Below are 17,434 nucleotides of genomic sequence, written 5' to 3'. Positions count from 1 at the left end.
AGCTATAGCTTCATATAGAATATTTAATAGAGATTATCTGTGGGAGAATATATGACAAAAGCAATCTTTTTTTAATTGAAGAACACAGGTTGTGTATGTCTGCTCTGTTTATTAAACACATTTGTTAATAATTTAGGACTTAAAGTGTTTTTTTTTTATAATCAAGTCAAGAAGGATATCTATTTGTAGAAATGTGGTATAGCTAGTTGGCTATTCATGGCTGTATCATATAGAACAATTTCCCGTAGCATTAGAGCTAATTGCCACCACCATGTCCCCTTTTCCTTTTTTTTTTTAATTTTTTTTTTTTATTAAAGATTTTTTATTTATTTGACAGAGAGAGATACAGCGAGAGAGGGAACACAAGCAGGGGGAGTGGGAGAAGCAGGCTTCCCGCGGAGCAGAGAGCCTGATGCGGGGCTCGATCCCAGGACCCTGGGATCATGACCTGAACCGAATGCAGACGCGCAACGACTGAGCCACCCAGGCGCCCCCCCCTTTTCCTTTTTCTTAAAAGTTACAGTTATGAACTACAAGCCCACACTAATCCATCCCTACTAACAACAGTTCATGAGTCAGCACTGGTTCCTTGGTCTTCTCATTTCTCCATCCCTCACCCCAGTGATTAATGTAATGCCAGGAGAAAAAGGTTTACTGTTTTGGAAAGGTTGTTAATACCTTGTTTGGATGAGTGGATGAATAATCTTTCTCTCTATAACTTAGTCATTATAAACTGGAATAAGCTCAGTCCCCTTTTCTATCACCAGTGCTAATCCCTCTTAACTTTGTCCATTCTTGTTAATACCTGCAATTGTACCTTTGTTTGTTTTTAAGAACTAGGAAGAAACTGGGTCCTGCTTATTTTTCAATAGGCTATATGTTTTTTTAGTCTCTGTTGATTCTGCTAGGTTGTACAGTTATTTGTGTGTAATAGGCTCTTCCATAGCAATATGCAGCAGAAAATCCCTTTTGACAAGCCATAGCAAGTTTGAGTCATGACACATGCCATCAAATAGCTTCCAGTGAGGCAAAAAGTCCTTTTTCTAAGGTAGCATATGCTTTCACCCAGTTTCAACATGACTATATGATCTCACATGACTAAGGAAATTACTTTCTTCATTTGTGAAAAGTTACAGAAAGGTAGGAGTTAATACTTGATTGCGCTAATTAAATTTCAAAGAGGTATATGCTTTACCAGGCTTTCTTCCTCCTTAGATTTAGTGAAACCTATTTTTTAGAAATCTGAGCATTGAATTACAGGTCAATTTCTTGTTTTGTTTTTTTATTCTATTGTTTAATCATTCCCTAATAAGAATCCCAAATCAATTCTTGTTAAATTTTCATTTTATTTTAAATGTCACACAATAAGTAATATTAATAGAAACTATTCTGTTAAGATAGTATTTCTGATTCTCTCCCATTGACTTTGCAGCCTGAAGCCATTCCAAATACTGACATTACTTTTAATGTTTTCAGGACAGATGCTGGTTAGGGCTTTCAGCACAAGTAGTAGGTTATCAGCAGACATTAGTTAATTTGTGAACCTTCATCTGAATATCCTTCAGATACCCATGGGATCTGGGTGATATTATAACTCCAATGTCAGCCTGAAAAGTAACATCAGTAATGGGTACCATCCTTACTTACTCCCCAGTGCAGCAGTAAGGCAAGGAAAGGGAGATTGTAAACCATTGATTTGAACCATATAAATGGGTTGTGCTATATGTTATATTTGTCCCCAAAGTCAAATATACCTAACACATAATACAAGTAGTCCCATTCAACTGCATCAAAGGACTTCTTTGCATCTAATAAAACTGTTGCTATTGGTTCCTATTTTCTCTTTGTATTCCAGACGAGTTGCATCAGCCTATGCAGATCATCTGATGCTTATCTTCCATGTATAAAGCCTTCTTGGATGAGGGCCTATTAGATTTGTGATTACTTTATTTAGTCATGTAGCAAGTGTTCTGGTACCTATTATTTTACACCTACTCACATTGTATAAAAGGATATTTTTCACAATACTGCTAAGGGAGTAACATGCAATCTTGCATATGAGGCTATATGGATACATATAATAGGATGAAGTTCTGTAGGCCGCCTTGACTTCAACTCACAGATAATATCAAATGCTTTAAAAATTCAGTATAAACCACTTAAATGCATTACATTTATTCATAGCCTATTTCTGAAACTAGTGGCTATTCAGTGTGCTGAAGGCAGAGAGAAGTTAATGTGTTGGTAAGCAAACTAAATTTTTATAAAGCTATTTTGAAAGTAACTCAATGCCACAGAAAGTAATATCAATTACTCCTTGCTTTTCAATTGACATTGCAAGGCTGCTCCAAATTTGTTCTTCAGTTTAGCATCTGCAAAGAAAAGAGAGGCACAGAGCACCTCCATGGGAGATCTCTGAGTATTGCAATCACAAGGAGTAGTTCAGAACACACCCTGAAATACTGCAGTTTTTCCCCTCAAATATTGATTAACCCTTTGATGCTCTGTGACTAAAGAATTGCATATAAGTGAGAACCTGAGTGATGGAGAATAAGGGAGGGCCAGCTGGTAATCTTGGGGGTTCCTATAATCTCTATCTTGTGAGACAGCATAGTATAGTGAGAAGGGCCTGGCCTTTGGCCCCACTCTTTACCTACCAGTGTAGCCTTGGCAAGCCACAAACAGCACTGAGCTAGGCTTTCTCATTCACAAAAGGTGGTCATAATACTCAAGTTGTTTTAAAGATCAGAAAAGATAACATATATATGAAGAACTTAATCAAATATTTAATGCTCCATAAAGGCGAGCTGTTTCATTATAATTAATGTTAATAATAAAGTAAGCTATGTATGTATCTATATTTGCATTTTTCAGTAATCATAGGAAGGTCAAATCCAATGGCACTGAGTATTCAGATTAGGCTTCATGGCAGCATGTTGGAAAAATAATGACATTCAACAAGGACACTGTGAAAATTTACTTTGTGATTAACCTACATAGAATAAATGCACTTTTTAACCTACAGTATCTGAAGACAAGGTTTTTTGTTTTTTTTTTTTTCAAGATTTTATTTATTTATTTGAGAGAGAAAGAGATAGGGAGAAGAGAGCAGAGCGGGGAGGAGAGGGAGAAGCAGGCTCCCACTGAGCAGGGGGCCCCACGTGGGGCTCGATCCCAGGACCCTGGGATCATGACCTGAGCTGAAGGGAGTCGCTTAACCATCTGGGTTATTACCCAGGCGCCCTGTGAAGACAAGGTTTAATTTTTTTATTTTTTTAAAGATTTTATTTATTTATTTCAGACAGAGAGAGAGAGAGCACAAGCCGGGAGAAGGATCAGAGGGAGAGGGAGAAGCAGACTCCTTGCCGAGCAGGGAGCCTGATGCGGGGCTCAATCCCAGGACCCTGGGATCATGACCAGAGCCGAAGGCAGACGCCCAACCAACTGAACCACCCAGGCGCCCCGAAGACAAGGTTGTAAATTGAAAGAAACAAACCAACAAATAAAAACTTAAATAAATAAATAAATAAATATATTTTCCATTATCTTTAATCTTCTGTATTAATCCGGTATATTTCATTGAGTCCAAGAGATCCAGTTTTTTCTTTCCCAGCTGTAAGAAACTGGTTATATATGCTTGTTGAAAACAAACAAACAAAAAAAACAGTTCGGGAGAAAAGAGTCTCTGGTTTAAATATGCAGAATATAGTAAACAAATTCAAAAGGATTCAGCTTCAGCAGAATTTCCTATTTCTATAGTCAGTTTATTTTTCTTAAAGTTAATTTCCAAATAGATTATTATCTTTTGAAGTATGCTGCATAATTTTTCTTAATAGTTGGAAAAGTACCTTTGGACTCTAAGTGAAGCAATTTCTAGAGAAAACTTTACATGATCCAAACCTGAAGCTAAAACCCTAAGTACATATACAGTAATGTACCCAATATTCCCAGGATATATGTAAACAGGGAGAGCCACATAGTAAATGTATTGGGTTTTGGTAATAGTATAATCCACTCTCATTAGGCATCTCCCTCTTGTGCATTAATACATGACATCATACTCTCATATAACATTTCATAACGGAGTGAAATAAGAAGCTCCTCCAGATTGCAACTGTAAGATAATCAGATTCTGTAGTGCTCATTATGACTGCAATTATGTAACAAAACTCTCCAAATATAGTTCAGTTATTGCAGTTATTAATCATTCTGGTTTTGTTTCAAGTACTTGTTTTATAGCCTGCTGGATAGACTCCATTATTCGCGAGCTGAATGTCGAAAGTCAAACTGTGCATGTGAATCTGCTGTTCTAACAGCATTTCAACATAATTTACCCTTTCAATTTGTATTTGTGAATACAAAAAAAAGTGGAGAAATAAAGCTAGTGTCAATAGGGTCACTGACCTTTGCAGTAAACAGAAGATAGTCCTTAGTGGAAAACAAGGTGGCAAATAAGAAACCTATTTTCTAGAACTAGAAATAGTGCCGCTTAAGAAGTTAGTCTCAGAATACTAATCAGTTCTTATGGAAAAAGGTGGGGGGGGTGGGACTCTGAAAGAATATGTATATTTGATAAGGAAAAAAATTATAAAAGGGCCAGCCAAATGTGCATTTTTAAAGGTTCAAAACACCAACATCATGGATAGAATGTATTCCTAAACATATTATGCATAAAACCATATATTCTGATTTAACTACAAAATGCCAACTAAAAGACAGCAGATTTATTATACAGAACAAACACCATCTGCAACACCTGAAACCAGTGCTATAGATATATTTCTAGGAAAAAAATACACCTGGAAAATTCTCAAGCCTAGATTCTGAGATGCCAAGTATTAAGTAAAACAGGATTCCAAACAGACCCAAGGAAAATGACTCCATAATTATTTAAATGTTAACACCTAGAGAGCCCAGGAAAATAAATATAATAATACACTGACGTGGCTTACAAAATGTGTATCACCAACTTCACATAGTCCATGATTTCTTCAATTTGGCTACATACATTGGGCCCCAGGCTTTGCCCTTATCTGGAATTACCAGAAGTCCACATTCCTGGCCAGTGGGAGCAAATGTGAGGTCTTGGGAGCAAGTCCTTGCCATTTCCTTAATGTCCACAGGCATGATGTTCGTGTAGGAGTTTAAAATTTCACTGATGACATCTTGATTTTCTGCCTTGGAAAGTGTGCATGTAGAGTACACAAGTAACCCTCCAGGGCGTAAGGCCTTAATTGCAGACCTGTGTGTAATCAGGAAAATGGAGAAGTTTGGTTAGATGCAGGAAAAGGAAACTATGAGGTCAGAGGGCAAGGAAACTTATACTTGAAACTAACTTACTGTGACTTAGGCTGCAATAACTCTGGATGTTTTCTAGCCTTACAACTATTTCTTTCTAATGTGTCCCTGGATGACTCAAAAAATGATAATCAGATCAATCAACATGGGAAAAACAGAGAATATGTTTGGCTGGTTCTTTGTTTTGTTTTTTAAGGATAGGAGGTTGGGGGTAGAACATGATTAATGGGTTTGTCTTTGAATATACTGAGTGGTACTGAGTTGGTGGGAAGAAAACATCTGAACTTCAGGAAAGGAGTTAAGGTTCAGTCACAGCTCAAGTCATGGGAGTAAATAGGATTTCCCCAGAAAAGAGCAAGAAAATAAGTGGACTAAAGACAGACACTAAGAGAATACCTTTATTTAAAGGGAGACAAAACTCAGAAAGGAAATAACAAAGGCTTCACCCGATGAAAGTGCAGCTTTGGGAAAAGATGGAAATAAAGGTGTTTTTTGTTTGTCTGTTTTGGCTTGGTTTTTTGTTTTTTTTAGGGGAAGACTTGAACATATGTATAAATGCAGATCCAGGAGAAGAACAGACCTAGGGCTTCAGACAGCTAATGGAGGAGTTAGCTTCAGAAAAGATGGGGTCCCAGCACTTCATCTGAAACAACATGGGAGCGTGAACAGGGAACCAGGATGTTTTAAGATAAATAAAAGTTCATGATAAAAAGAAAGCCTTGATAATAATAGTGGAGTGGGAGATAAGGTAATCAATGAGAGAGAAAATAGAGAAGTTTTAGTCCTGCTGCTGTGGTGATAACCCCTGAGCAATTACTACTCGAGGTTTTTTTTGTTGTTGTTGTTGTTAAGAATCCATGTTCTAAAACCTCTACCGGATTTAAGTATACAGAGAGCCCCATGTCTCAATCTATATTTTAACAACCTAGACTACATGCCAATAACGGAGATTTATAATGAAGATACACATCATCAAAGTAAGTTCAAATTCTATTCCCTAAGTCCAATTATTAAAGGATTAAAGAATCCTAATTCAAGACAACAAACTGATGACAAAGTTTTCTTTCCTCAAACATCCTTAGGTGACACTGTGAAACATAAGGTGAAAAATATATACATATATTTTCAAGTACTAAAACTGAAAACAATAAAGTAAATAGGATAGAATTATTAACTAATAACAGATTTCAACACATTTCTGAAAGATGATATGCAGATGGAGGAGTAGCAGCAGATTAAGAGAGTGGAGAGAGCTTCTCATGGTGAGGACAACAGCCACAGAGGGCATAATTTGGGGAAATATAGAGAAGTTTGGGAACTGGAAATGCCAGATATAATGTGATGGGAGTAAAAAGTGAAAACAAGGATATTAATTCAGAGCATATATAAGAAACCATGGATTCCATACTCCCATATATGGCAAGTCAGGCAGCCAGGTAAAAAGTTTGGAAGGTTTTCATCTAAGAAAGTTGAATAAATTATTTGGGGAGACCTAGGTCAGCCACTGTCAGTATTTGCCCCCCAAAACCAATGACCTCCACATTCTACCTTGAAGGGAGCCTCCAGAGTAATTACCAGCTCATCATAAAGTGACATCACTAGGCAAAAAAAATCCCACCCCTAAAATAAACCTATTTTTTATTGTCCCATTAAATAAAAATGTATAACCAAGGATTGCCAGATAATTTTGGGCGAGAAATGCTTAAGCAATGTGTAAGAGTAAGAACAAAATAAACAAAAAAATGGCCTAGGAAGAAACAGAAAATTCAGAAAACAAGAGACATAATTAAATGCAAAAAGATCAGCAAAGATATAGCACCCATAACACAATAACAGAATGCCATGAAACAGGACCAAGAAAAGGGCTCATAGGAGTTAAATATATGTTTAACAAAATAAATAATATTCTGTAGAAGTTTAGAAGTTAAGGTTGAAGAAATCATCCAAAAAAGTAGAACAACATATTGACTAAAAATGAGACAAGTAAGATCAGTCAAGTAGGTCCAAATTTCAATTAACAGGAGTACTGGAAAGGTAATATAGAGAACTGGAAGTGGGGGGACACTAAATCAGTGAAATAATAAGAGAATTTTCCAGGGATAAAAGGAGTGTTCAAGATGAAAGAACTCATGAAGAGGCTAGAACACTATTTATTATTTATTGAGCATCTATTATGTTGCTGGGCATTGTTCTAAATGTTAGGCATATACTAGAATAGAACAACAACAACAAACTCCTTGCCTTCATGAAGCTAACATTCTGGCTGGGGGAGACAGAATATAAAAAATAATAATAATATTGACAGTAAGTTTGTCATGAGCTAAATTGTGTCCCCCTTTCCCACAAACTCATTTGCTGAAGTCCTAACCCCCAGTATTCCAGAATCTGATGGTATTTGGAAAATAGGATCTTTAAAGAGGTAATTAAGTTAAAATGAGGTAGGCCCTACTCTAATATAACTGGTGTCTTTATAAGAAAAGGAAATTTGGACCCAGAGTTACAGAGGGAAGACCACATGAAGACACAGGGAAATGACAGATATCTACCAGCCAACCAGAGAGGCCTGAAGAAACCAACCCTGGGGACCTGGGTCTCAGACTTCTAACCTCCAGAACTGTGAGAAAATAAACTTCTGTGATTTAAGCCACTCAGTCTGTGGTAATTTATGGTAGTCCTAGAAAGCTAATACTAAGTATATACACACCAAAGGACAACGTGTGTGTATGTAAACACATACATATACACACATAAATACACACACACACGTATGTGTTTCTGTATTTTTTCCTCACCACACTATCCTCCCTCCAATTCTCTGAAAACACTGACTGCATGTCCAACAATTTAACTCAATTCTGACACTATTCACCTGGAGTTAGTGTCAGATCCCACAGGTTAAGGGCTAAGTCCTACAAGGCTGCCCTTCAGATGCCAACTGGAAATCTACGCCTCTGGTACTTCTGACTGACCTGCCATAAATTAAGGGTTCCCACAACCCCCGTCCTTGGGTTCAACAATTTGCTAGAATGGCTCTCAGAACTCAGGAAAAGAATTTACTTATTAGACTACTGATTTATTATAAAAAGATACAATTCAGGAATAGCCAGATGGAATGCATAAAACAAAGTATGGGAAAAGGGGTGCAGACTCGCTGTGCCCTTTCCAGGCATGCCACCCTCCCAGCACCTCCTCACCAACCTGGAAGCCCTCCAAATCCCTTCAGTTAGGGTTTTTTATGGAGGCTTCATTAAGTAGGCATAACTGATTAAAACATTAGCCATTGGTAATTTAACTCAATCTCTCTGGAGGGGGAGGCACAGGGGAGGGGTGCTGAAAGCTCCAACACTGTAATCACAAGGTTGGTTCCCCTGACATCCTTAGAGGCTTTCCAAAAGCCACCTCATTAAAATATACTAAGGTGTGGCTGAGAAATAACAAATGTTGCTGCTTTCATATTAACAAAAAGCAAATATTGTAACAAAAGATGGTCCTATCTCTCATATCGTTTAAGAAATTACAAGGGTTTTAGGAGCTCTGGCCTGGATGCAGTAACAAAGACCAAATATATCTTTACAACATCACAGTTTGCATATATATATATTTTTTTACTTAGTAATAGGTTTATGAAGAAAATTAAATCACAATAACAGGATTAGAAGAGCTTAGATGGTGGGGGGCGGGGAGGCGGATTACAATTTTACATGGGGTAGTTAGAATAGGATGACATTTCAGGAAGCGACATTTGAACAAAGACCTGAGGAGGTAAGGAAGTGGCCATGCAAATATCTGAGGGAAGAGCATTCCACCAAAAGGAATGGCCAATGCAACGACCCTGAGGCATGTTCAAGGAAAGAGGAGCCAGTGTGGCTGGAGCAAGGTGAGCAAAGGGGTGGCAGAATGAGATGAGATCAGAGAGTTAAGAGGAGGGGGTGTAGAAGGTCTTATATTAACACTGTAAGCACTTCAATCTTATAATGAATGAAAAACATCCATACTTAGATGCATTATTATTAAACTTTACAACTTCAAGAACAAAAGATGCTAAAAGCCTTCAGAAAGAAAAATGGGTCACCAATAAGGCTCCAGGAAACAGACTGGCATCAATGGCATAGCTCACTTGAAATCCTGGAAAAAAGCAATTTAAAGTGGATTCTATTTACTGCCAAACTGTCAAATAAATATATAGGAGAAATACAGAAACGTTCAGATATCTGATGACTCAGAAATGTTACCTCTAGCAAAATGAGGAGGTAAATCAAGAAAGGGGAGAAATGTGATACTGAATGTAGTAAATGTAACATAGGAAAGCAGTGGAGGGAGTGAAATCTCAGAATGATAATTACTCAGAAGCCCCAGAGGGTAACTAGTCCAGATTAGAATGAGAGGGAGATCTTTAGAAGGAAGCGAGAAGGGATAGAATAGATGAAATGACTGAAAAGTGAGAAAATCTTGAAGATTTGGTATATGTAACTGGGCTGGGGTTGGGGGGAGGGAGAAAAAGAGGAGAGAGAGAGATTTTCCCATCAAATTTGACTGTAGGAACATTTTCCTTTCAGCACTCTATCATAACACTGAACCAAAAGAAAAGGAAATGCAATTCTAAGGTATCTGCAGTGAACAATATTTACAGAATTAAATATATACTGATTATTGGTCTTCAATGTTCAGAATCATTCCATAGACTGATCTTAGTAATGCTTCAGAACAGATCTGTACATCTCAGAAAGAATACTGTGGACTGGACAGTAAAGGTGCAGTTGTAAGCCACTGGGAAGTGGGGAGGGAGAAATGGAAGACAGGGTAGGACTGCAAATATTCTTATATCACAAAAAGAGAAACCAAGAGATAGTGGCCTCATTATTTCAAAGAAGAATAAAGTTGGAAGTGTGTTCAGAGACCCATTCCACTACTAACAGAATAAGAAGTGTAAATCTAAGCGTGTAGTGCTGTTTCTGAACTGAATGAGTGAGAAACTGAGAACAGGGTAAGAACTCAGGGTGCAGAGTGGGGTGAGGAGGTAAGGGTGGCATAGGTGAAAGAAACGCTAGCAAGAAGTCAGTAGTCAATGTCTAAAGTTGATAAATTAAAAAATAAAAGATAAACATACTAGTTAGAAGTTTGGGAGCAACATGCAGAATAGGTAAAGAACAGAAGTAATTAGAAGTGGTTGCCTATGAGGAATAAGACTAGGGAAAGAGTGGGGAGTGGTAGGAGTAAATCTCTTTTAACTAAAAGTTCATTTTTATTTTCAATTTTTACCCATATGATGTATTTCTATGATAACACAAATTAAAGGGGAGCTATGACAGTAGGATAAATATGAAAAATGTTCCCACAGATGTCAGTTAATTTTTGTTTTTGTTTTTTTTACTCTTAAGGGATTAACTCTCTAGAAAACTTATTCCCTGAGGTTCCAGATAACTAAAATTTTATGGTATTCAGAATTTCTAGTCTTCTCATGTATTCATTTATTGTAAAAAATATTTGGGGAAGTGCCTACCACTGAAGGCCGACTTAACCTTTAGTGTTTGTTGGCAGTCTCTAAAAAAATTTTTATATGTATCTTACTTTTCACTGTCCTCTAAATATTCCCCCACAAAAACAAAAAAAGGCTCCTATCTAGACACCAGAGATGTGAACCATTCATAGGTTCACATTTGTGAATAGCCTGTGGTAGGAAGAATAATGGCCCCCCAAATTGGCCATATCCTGATCCCCAGTACTTTTAACATGTCACATTACATGGCAAAAGGGTATTTGAAGATGTGATTAAATTAAGGAACTTGAGATAGGAACACTAAATTGGATTATCTGAGTATGCCCAATGTAATCCCAAAGATCCTTACAAATCGAAAAGGGAGGCAGGAGAGTCAGAGAAAGAGGTGATGACTGAAGCTAAGGCAGGAGTGACAGGATTGCTGGCCAAAGACTAAAGCCAAGGAATGTGAGCTGCTTCTGGAAACCGGTGAAGGTAAGGCAATTCTCCATCTTAGTCCCTCTGGGCTGCTATAACAAAAATACCATAGACTGGGTGGCTTAAACAATAAACATTTATTTCTCACAGCTCTGAAGGCTGGAAAGTCCAAGATCAAGGTACCAGCAGGTTTGGTGTCTGGTGAGGACCTGCTTCCTGGTTCACTGATGGCCCTTGTGTCCCCACAGGGCAGAAGGAGTCGGAGAGGTCTCTGGGGTCTCCTTCATAAGGGCACTAATCCCATTCATGAGGGCTCACCCTCATAACCTAATCACCCCCTAAGCCCTACCACCTAAAACCATCGCCTTTGTGATTAGGATTTTAACATATAAATTTTGGGAGGATACAAACATTCAGTCTATAGCACTCACCTAGAGCATCTGGAAGGAATTGCAGCTCTGCAGGACCTTGATTTTGAACTTAGAACCTCCAGAAGTGTAAGATAATAAACTTGTGCTACTTTAAGCCACTAACTTTGTTGTAATTTGTTATAGCAGCAATAGGAAATTAATACACACCTGGTGATGGCTTTTTTGTTTTATATACAGCTAACATACTAAGGCATCAGAAGATTTTGCTGAAATTGTGTAAGTTACAACTACATTCATTTTGGATTATTTTCTGACTATAGCAATGGGTTTAAGATTTCCTTTAAAAAACTTAGATTACTAAGGAGGGGATGTACACAGTTTGAATACAGTTTTTTTAAACCTCCGCTAAAAGGACTTATTTTGCTCCTACTTCCACAATTAGCAAAGCCAATGCCTAATCAAATAAGTATGATTCTTATTACAGTTATACAAAAGTACACAGAAGCCTTATCATTTACAAACAATATGTTCCTGGCTTGATGGAAATTTAAATTAATTTCTACAATGTTGGCTAATTCTCCTGGTTTGTTTTCATTCCAACATTCATAATTTATGTTTCTAAAATTAGATTGGTATAACTTAACTGGTCACATTAATTTCTAAACAAGAAAATTGTGTGTGGCAACACAAAGGCTTTTTTACAAACTGGGTTAATCTCAACACCCTAGTGCAAAATGTTAGGGATTTCTGTCAAATGGTTGTTGTTTTGCTGCTGATGATTGTTGTTTAAACACCATTTTTTGTCCTTTTGCTTATAGTAGTTATAGATTTCATAAATACTGTAATTTTGTATTCACAGATCAAGGAAAACAGGCATGTGAAGAAAACTCACTCCCAGGGTTCAAACAGCTGAGAATTATTAGAAAGTATAAAGATATCTTTATAATTAGCATTTATCAATACATGTAAGAGTTTCTTCACTTTTGATACATAAGTGGCAATAGGTACTTAATTTTAGTTAAGGCTACAGAGTATTTAACAACTCTATAGATTAGTCAATGATTTAAAAACCAATACTTCTGGTATTGGCATTCCAATAAATTAAAAGATAATTTAGTGTTTTACAATATACTAAGTGATAATTAACACATTTCTAAAATATAAGTACGTAAACATGCACTACTTTGCCTACTACAGTGGTGTCTAGAATAAATCATCTGCTTCCATAATTCAGCATACTTTGAAACAGCCCGTAAGAACCAAGTAATTATTATTTCATCCACATCATAAAAAGACTATATATATATATATTTAGAATAGTTAGACAGGAGGGTGTGAGAAGGGTGTGATGCTTCAGGACAGAAATAATTACAATCAGAATAGAAGAAAGATATTGCTTAGTAGGTCTAACAAGCCCAGTAAGAAACTTAAAATTCTGGAAAGGGGAAAAAAAACATTTAGAAGTCAGAGAAACTTGAATAATACAAGTAAAGTGGCAAAGTTGTGGTCATGACCATATAAAAATATAAGTCAGGATTAGAGAAGAAAAATAAGACATGTTGGATCTGAGGTCTGGTAGAAGGCAAAAAAGGTTCTCTCTACACTTATGTAAATTTCTGTACCATGCAAACTTTTTTTTTTTCTTTTTTTTTTTAAATAATAGGAAAGAAAACTAAACAACTAGGCAACATCCACTTTGGCATAATGGTATCCTCTAACTTTCTCCAAATGAGCTGTGGCCCCTTGGCTTCTCAATGACTATAAATTTCATCGTTTAACAAGAACCTGAATAATAGGATATTTTTCACCTATGCTATATCACTAACTATACTACATGAAATTACAACAAACCAAGTTGTATTAATGGCATTATTTACCATTGAATTATAACAGATGCTAGAGAGATGGTCAGCAGAGCTTTCTAATCATACTTGCCAGCAGCAGGCAGAAAAAGATGTCATGACTAACTACAATAGATGGAGCAAAAGTATTATTTCGATCAGATTAGGTGGAAGGCTAACCTAATACTTTAAATTGAAATAGAAACTAGTAGACATTATCTTGTTTTATACATTATTGAATACACAATGCCTAACTATAATGCAGAACCAGGGGAAGTACTTCAAAAGGAAGCAATTTGCCACATAATACAGTCCCTCTATCATTAACTGAAACATACATTCTCCTCAGAAACCCCCTACCTAAGTTGTGATCAGGCTTAACCCTACTTTAAATCTGAAATAAGATTCTATCTCACAACACTGCTGTAGTTTGAAATAAAGCTGGTGTTGATTAATAGTACAGCATAAAATAAAATGGGAAATGCTTTTACCTCAAGTATTCCTAACAGAAAAAGAATGATGACTTTCTTTGCCACAGAACTTATGCTAGATAGCCTGTTGCTTTATGGCAGATATTGGCTATACAAATTTTTCCAAATCTTTGGTTGTCTTTCAGCATATTACGGAATAGGATCAGATGCATTTTGTGCTTGAACCACCTCTTAATGAAGCAGCTAAAAACAAAACAAAACATATTCTTAAAAAAAGAAACCATTAAATAGAATAAAATGTTAAATTAAATTTTCCTGTTTACAAACAGAAAACCTTAGTTGATTTCTGGCAATTCACAGAGTAGATCTGAATGATAGGTCTACTGACCTAACTAACTGAGATCTGAATAAGAGGTCTACTACCTTTTTTTTTTTTTAAAGATTTTATTTATTTGACAGAGAGAGACACAGCGAGAGAGGGAACACAAGCAGGGGGAGTGGGAGAGGGAGAAGCAGGCTTCCCGCGGAGCAGGGAGCCCGATGTGGGGCTCGATCCCAGGACCCTTGGATCATGACCTGAGCCGAAGGCAGACGCTTAACGGCAACCTACAGTTTTTTTTCTTAAGTTTATGGCAGACTCATTTGGCCTCAAAATCTGACCTAAACTCATGTGAGGCTATTTATGGTCAAGACTTAGCCCATGTGATATAACTATTCAGAGGTTTTGTTGAAAACATATTAATGTTTGATGACAGGGTGCTGCCTTGGACCCTACTGGGGGAAGTGGGTAATGTCTTCTACCAAATATCTACTAGATTACTTTTTAAAATCCAAACAAATCAGAATTCTGAAACATATCTGGCCTCAAACATTTTGAGTAAGATTTTGGATGGTATTTTAGATGCAAATGAGTTACAATGCAAAGCTACATAAAATATAGTCTGTCTTATTATCTACATGGTAAACTAGCCATATAGTTAACTGATGAGAGCTAAATTTAATTACTTTTAAAAGTAAACCATTTAAATCTTAACTTTAAAAAGCACCAGATAGGTAAATCTGCAATCTATATGCAGGAGTCCGTCAGTGTTTTCCTATTCTAATACAGAGTAAGCAAAAAAACTGGATTGTTTTGTGTTCTCTCAATACACCAAGGATTCCTCCTTCCCCCCAAAAAGTGTTTTGATTGGTATGTGTATTTTGTTTATTTATTTTGTATTTTTTAAAGAACACTTTGTACAATCAATAAGAAAGCCCTTTTTTTCAGGAGTTTATTCTGTCATTTTGTTCAGTGCTTTTCCTTGAATTCCTCCACCCCTGAAAGATCTGCTCAAAGAAAAACATAGAATTAAGCCCCAAGAGCCATTTAAGGTACTGGCTCAGAAATACGATGAGAAGATGCTGGCATTCCCAGCACAAGAAGGGAGACCACCTTTACATTTCCAGCTTGGTCCACATAGTTTTCCAACCCTCAAGAAGTAAAGTATAATGGTTGAGGGGAAAAAAAAATGATTACCTGACCTTAATACTTTGAAGAAAAAAGTATTATTACCTTCATGAACACAAGTTCAATGACCTTAAAAAACTAAAAAAAGAAAAAGAAAAAAAGACCCCAAAACAAAAACAAACTAAAACATCTTGGAACCCTGGCAGCTATCAAGGTTCCAAAGTAAAGGTATTTCAAACTTAACCAAAACTGAAAACATGATGCAGGGTGTCCTGTTGTTCCTAAGGTAAAATCTCTGAATCTCAGAAAATGTTATTTAAATAGCTACTAAAACAACCTAAGACATTTTTAAAATATAAATTCCATTTTCCTGGGCTATTCTTCTGTTCCTTGATTAGAAATCTGGCATTCTGTTGGGAGGGTCAGTGTTAACTAGATCACTAAATTTAACTGTTTTCTGCATTTAAAAAGACTGAAGCAAACTGCAGAAGAAAACAATCAGCACAGCAATAGTGCCATCTTTTGACCAAAACAGAAAGTGATTCTTTTCCCCTTTAATTCCCCATGATTTACTATCAGGAGATAAACAACATCTTTTTATGTCTTCCTTGTAACATGTTTGAAGTTACAGTCACCATCCCTCCTACAACAATTTCTGGTGTAGAAGTAAAGCAATCACAGATGTCTGTACTTTTGAAAAATTAAGATTACAGCTAAACATTATTAATGATTAATGTATTTATTCTTCATCTTTCCTCAAGTCCCTTCTATCAACGTTAAAGCATTAAGGCAATAGCTACCTTTTCTTCAGATGTAAATATGGGGAAGCAATCAAGTGAAATAGACTTAAAGATTCCTTTATTGCCACAATATTCTCAATCTTGTTGCCTTCATCTTAGAAACGCTTGTATTAAACATTTTTTTAAAAAAAAAACCAAGTAAGACTGTAGTAACTTTAAAAATTTTAAAGGGGCATAGGAGCATCAATCCTGCAATTGGTCCCTTGTAACCATTTAATATTCAATTAGCATTTCAGAGGTTCTATATAAGGCTACTTTATAAGGTTACTTTCAACTTACATAGAAAAGAAAAACATTTATATAATTAATATGAAAGATGTATGAAAACTACTGGCAGTCTCTGTATCTTACTACTCAAATGACAAACTAAATCCCAAACTGAAAAGGTTAAATGCTTCCAGAGGACATTGCACACACAGCACATGTTCCTCCAGGAAGAAATTTTTCCTTTTTCTTTCGAATAAAATAGAAGATTCCTGTATCAACAGGAATATGGATTTGGTCCAGGAATCAAATGAGATGTGATTCCTATATGATTCCCTATATTAGCCAAGTGAAGGACAAGCAATCAGTCTAATTAGTCATGTTACCTTATGTTTATTTTGTACTTAAAGAGCACCTCACACATGGAGTCTTAATAAAACCTTATGAGGGGGCGCCTGGGTGGCTCAGTTGGTTGAGCGGCTGCCTTCGGCTCAGGTCATGATCCCGGGGTCCTGGGATCGAGCCCCACATTGGGCTCCCTGCTCAGTGGGGAGGCTGCTTCTCCCTCTCCCTCTGCCTCCCCCTGGCTTGTGTTCGTGCTCTCTCTCTCAAATAAATAAAATCTTTAAAAAAAAAACCTTATGAGGTGCACCAGGTAAATAGTCTGACCCAATTTATCAAATGGAGGGTCACAAAGACTCAGTGACTTATTCAAAATTACACAGCTAAATAATGCAGCACAAAGACTGCCACCCTAACCTAATACCAGGAAAAGGACTGCAAGCTTTACCACTGCTACATACCCTGAAGCAAATGTTACCACTACTAAAATAAGTATGGAATCTAGGGCAATAAAACAGAGGATGCCACATTTTATCATCCCAACTGTCCCAAATACTCACTGAAGGTAAGGGGTAACTATATACTTCCAGGCATTTTTAACATAAACTAAGAATTAATAGGTCTGACCCTATCACCTGAGAATCTTGGCTACCTGCTCCTTTTATAGAACATACAACCTTCACCTCTTCAGGTGATACAGCACAGAATTTATGATGAGGTAAATGAAAGCAAATACCTCATGTTGAGACATAATTTGAACCTCTTCATCACAGAATGACATCTAGT

General features: G+C 36.7%; 1 protein-coding gene across 3 annotated transcripts in view; it reads right to left on the bottom strand.

Annotated features, from left to right (window-relative positions):
- Positions 1–3,533: 3,533 nt before the first annotated feature.
- Positions 3,534–17,434, bottom strand: part of NSUN3 (NOP2/Sun RNA methyltransferase 3) — a 51,785-nt gene continuing 37,884 nt past the window's right edge. For 2 of the 3 annotated variants that reach the window (XM_032406353.1, XM_032406352.1), the window contains exon 6: positions 3,534–5,242. In XM_032406353.1, the coding sequence (XP_032262244.1) occupies positions 4,972–5,242 (271 nt within the window). In that variant the 3' untranslated portion in view covers positions 3,534–4,971. Of the gene's footprint in view, positions 5,243–12,868; positions 14,099–17,434 lie in introns of those variants that run through there. The other variant, XM_032406355.1, reaches the window with a different exon arrangement.

The sequence above is a fragment of the Phoca vitulina genome, unplaced genomic scaffold (genome assembly GCF_004348235.1).
Source record: "Phoca vitulina isolate PV1807 unplaced genomic scaffold, GSC_HSeal_1.0 scaffold8, whole genome shotgun sequence".
Classification (NCBI taxonomy): domain Eukaryota; kingdom Metazoa; phylum Chordata; class Mammalia; order Carnivora; family Phocidae; genus Phoca; species Phoca vitulina.
Note: the sequence above shows the minus strand (reverse complement) of the source record. Positions and strands in the feature narration are given on the sequence as shown.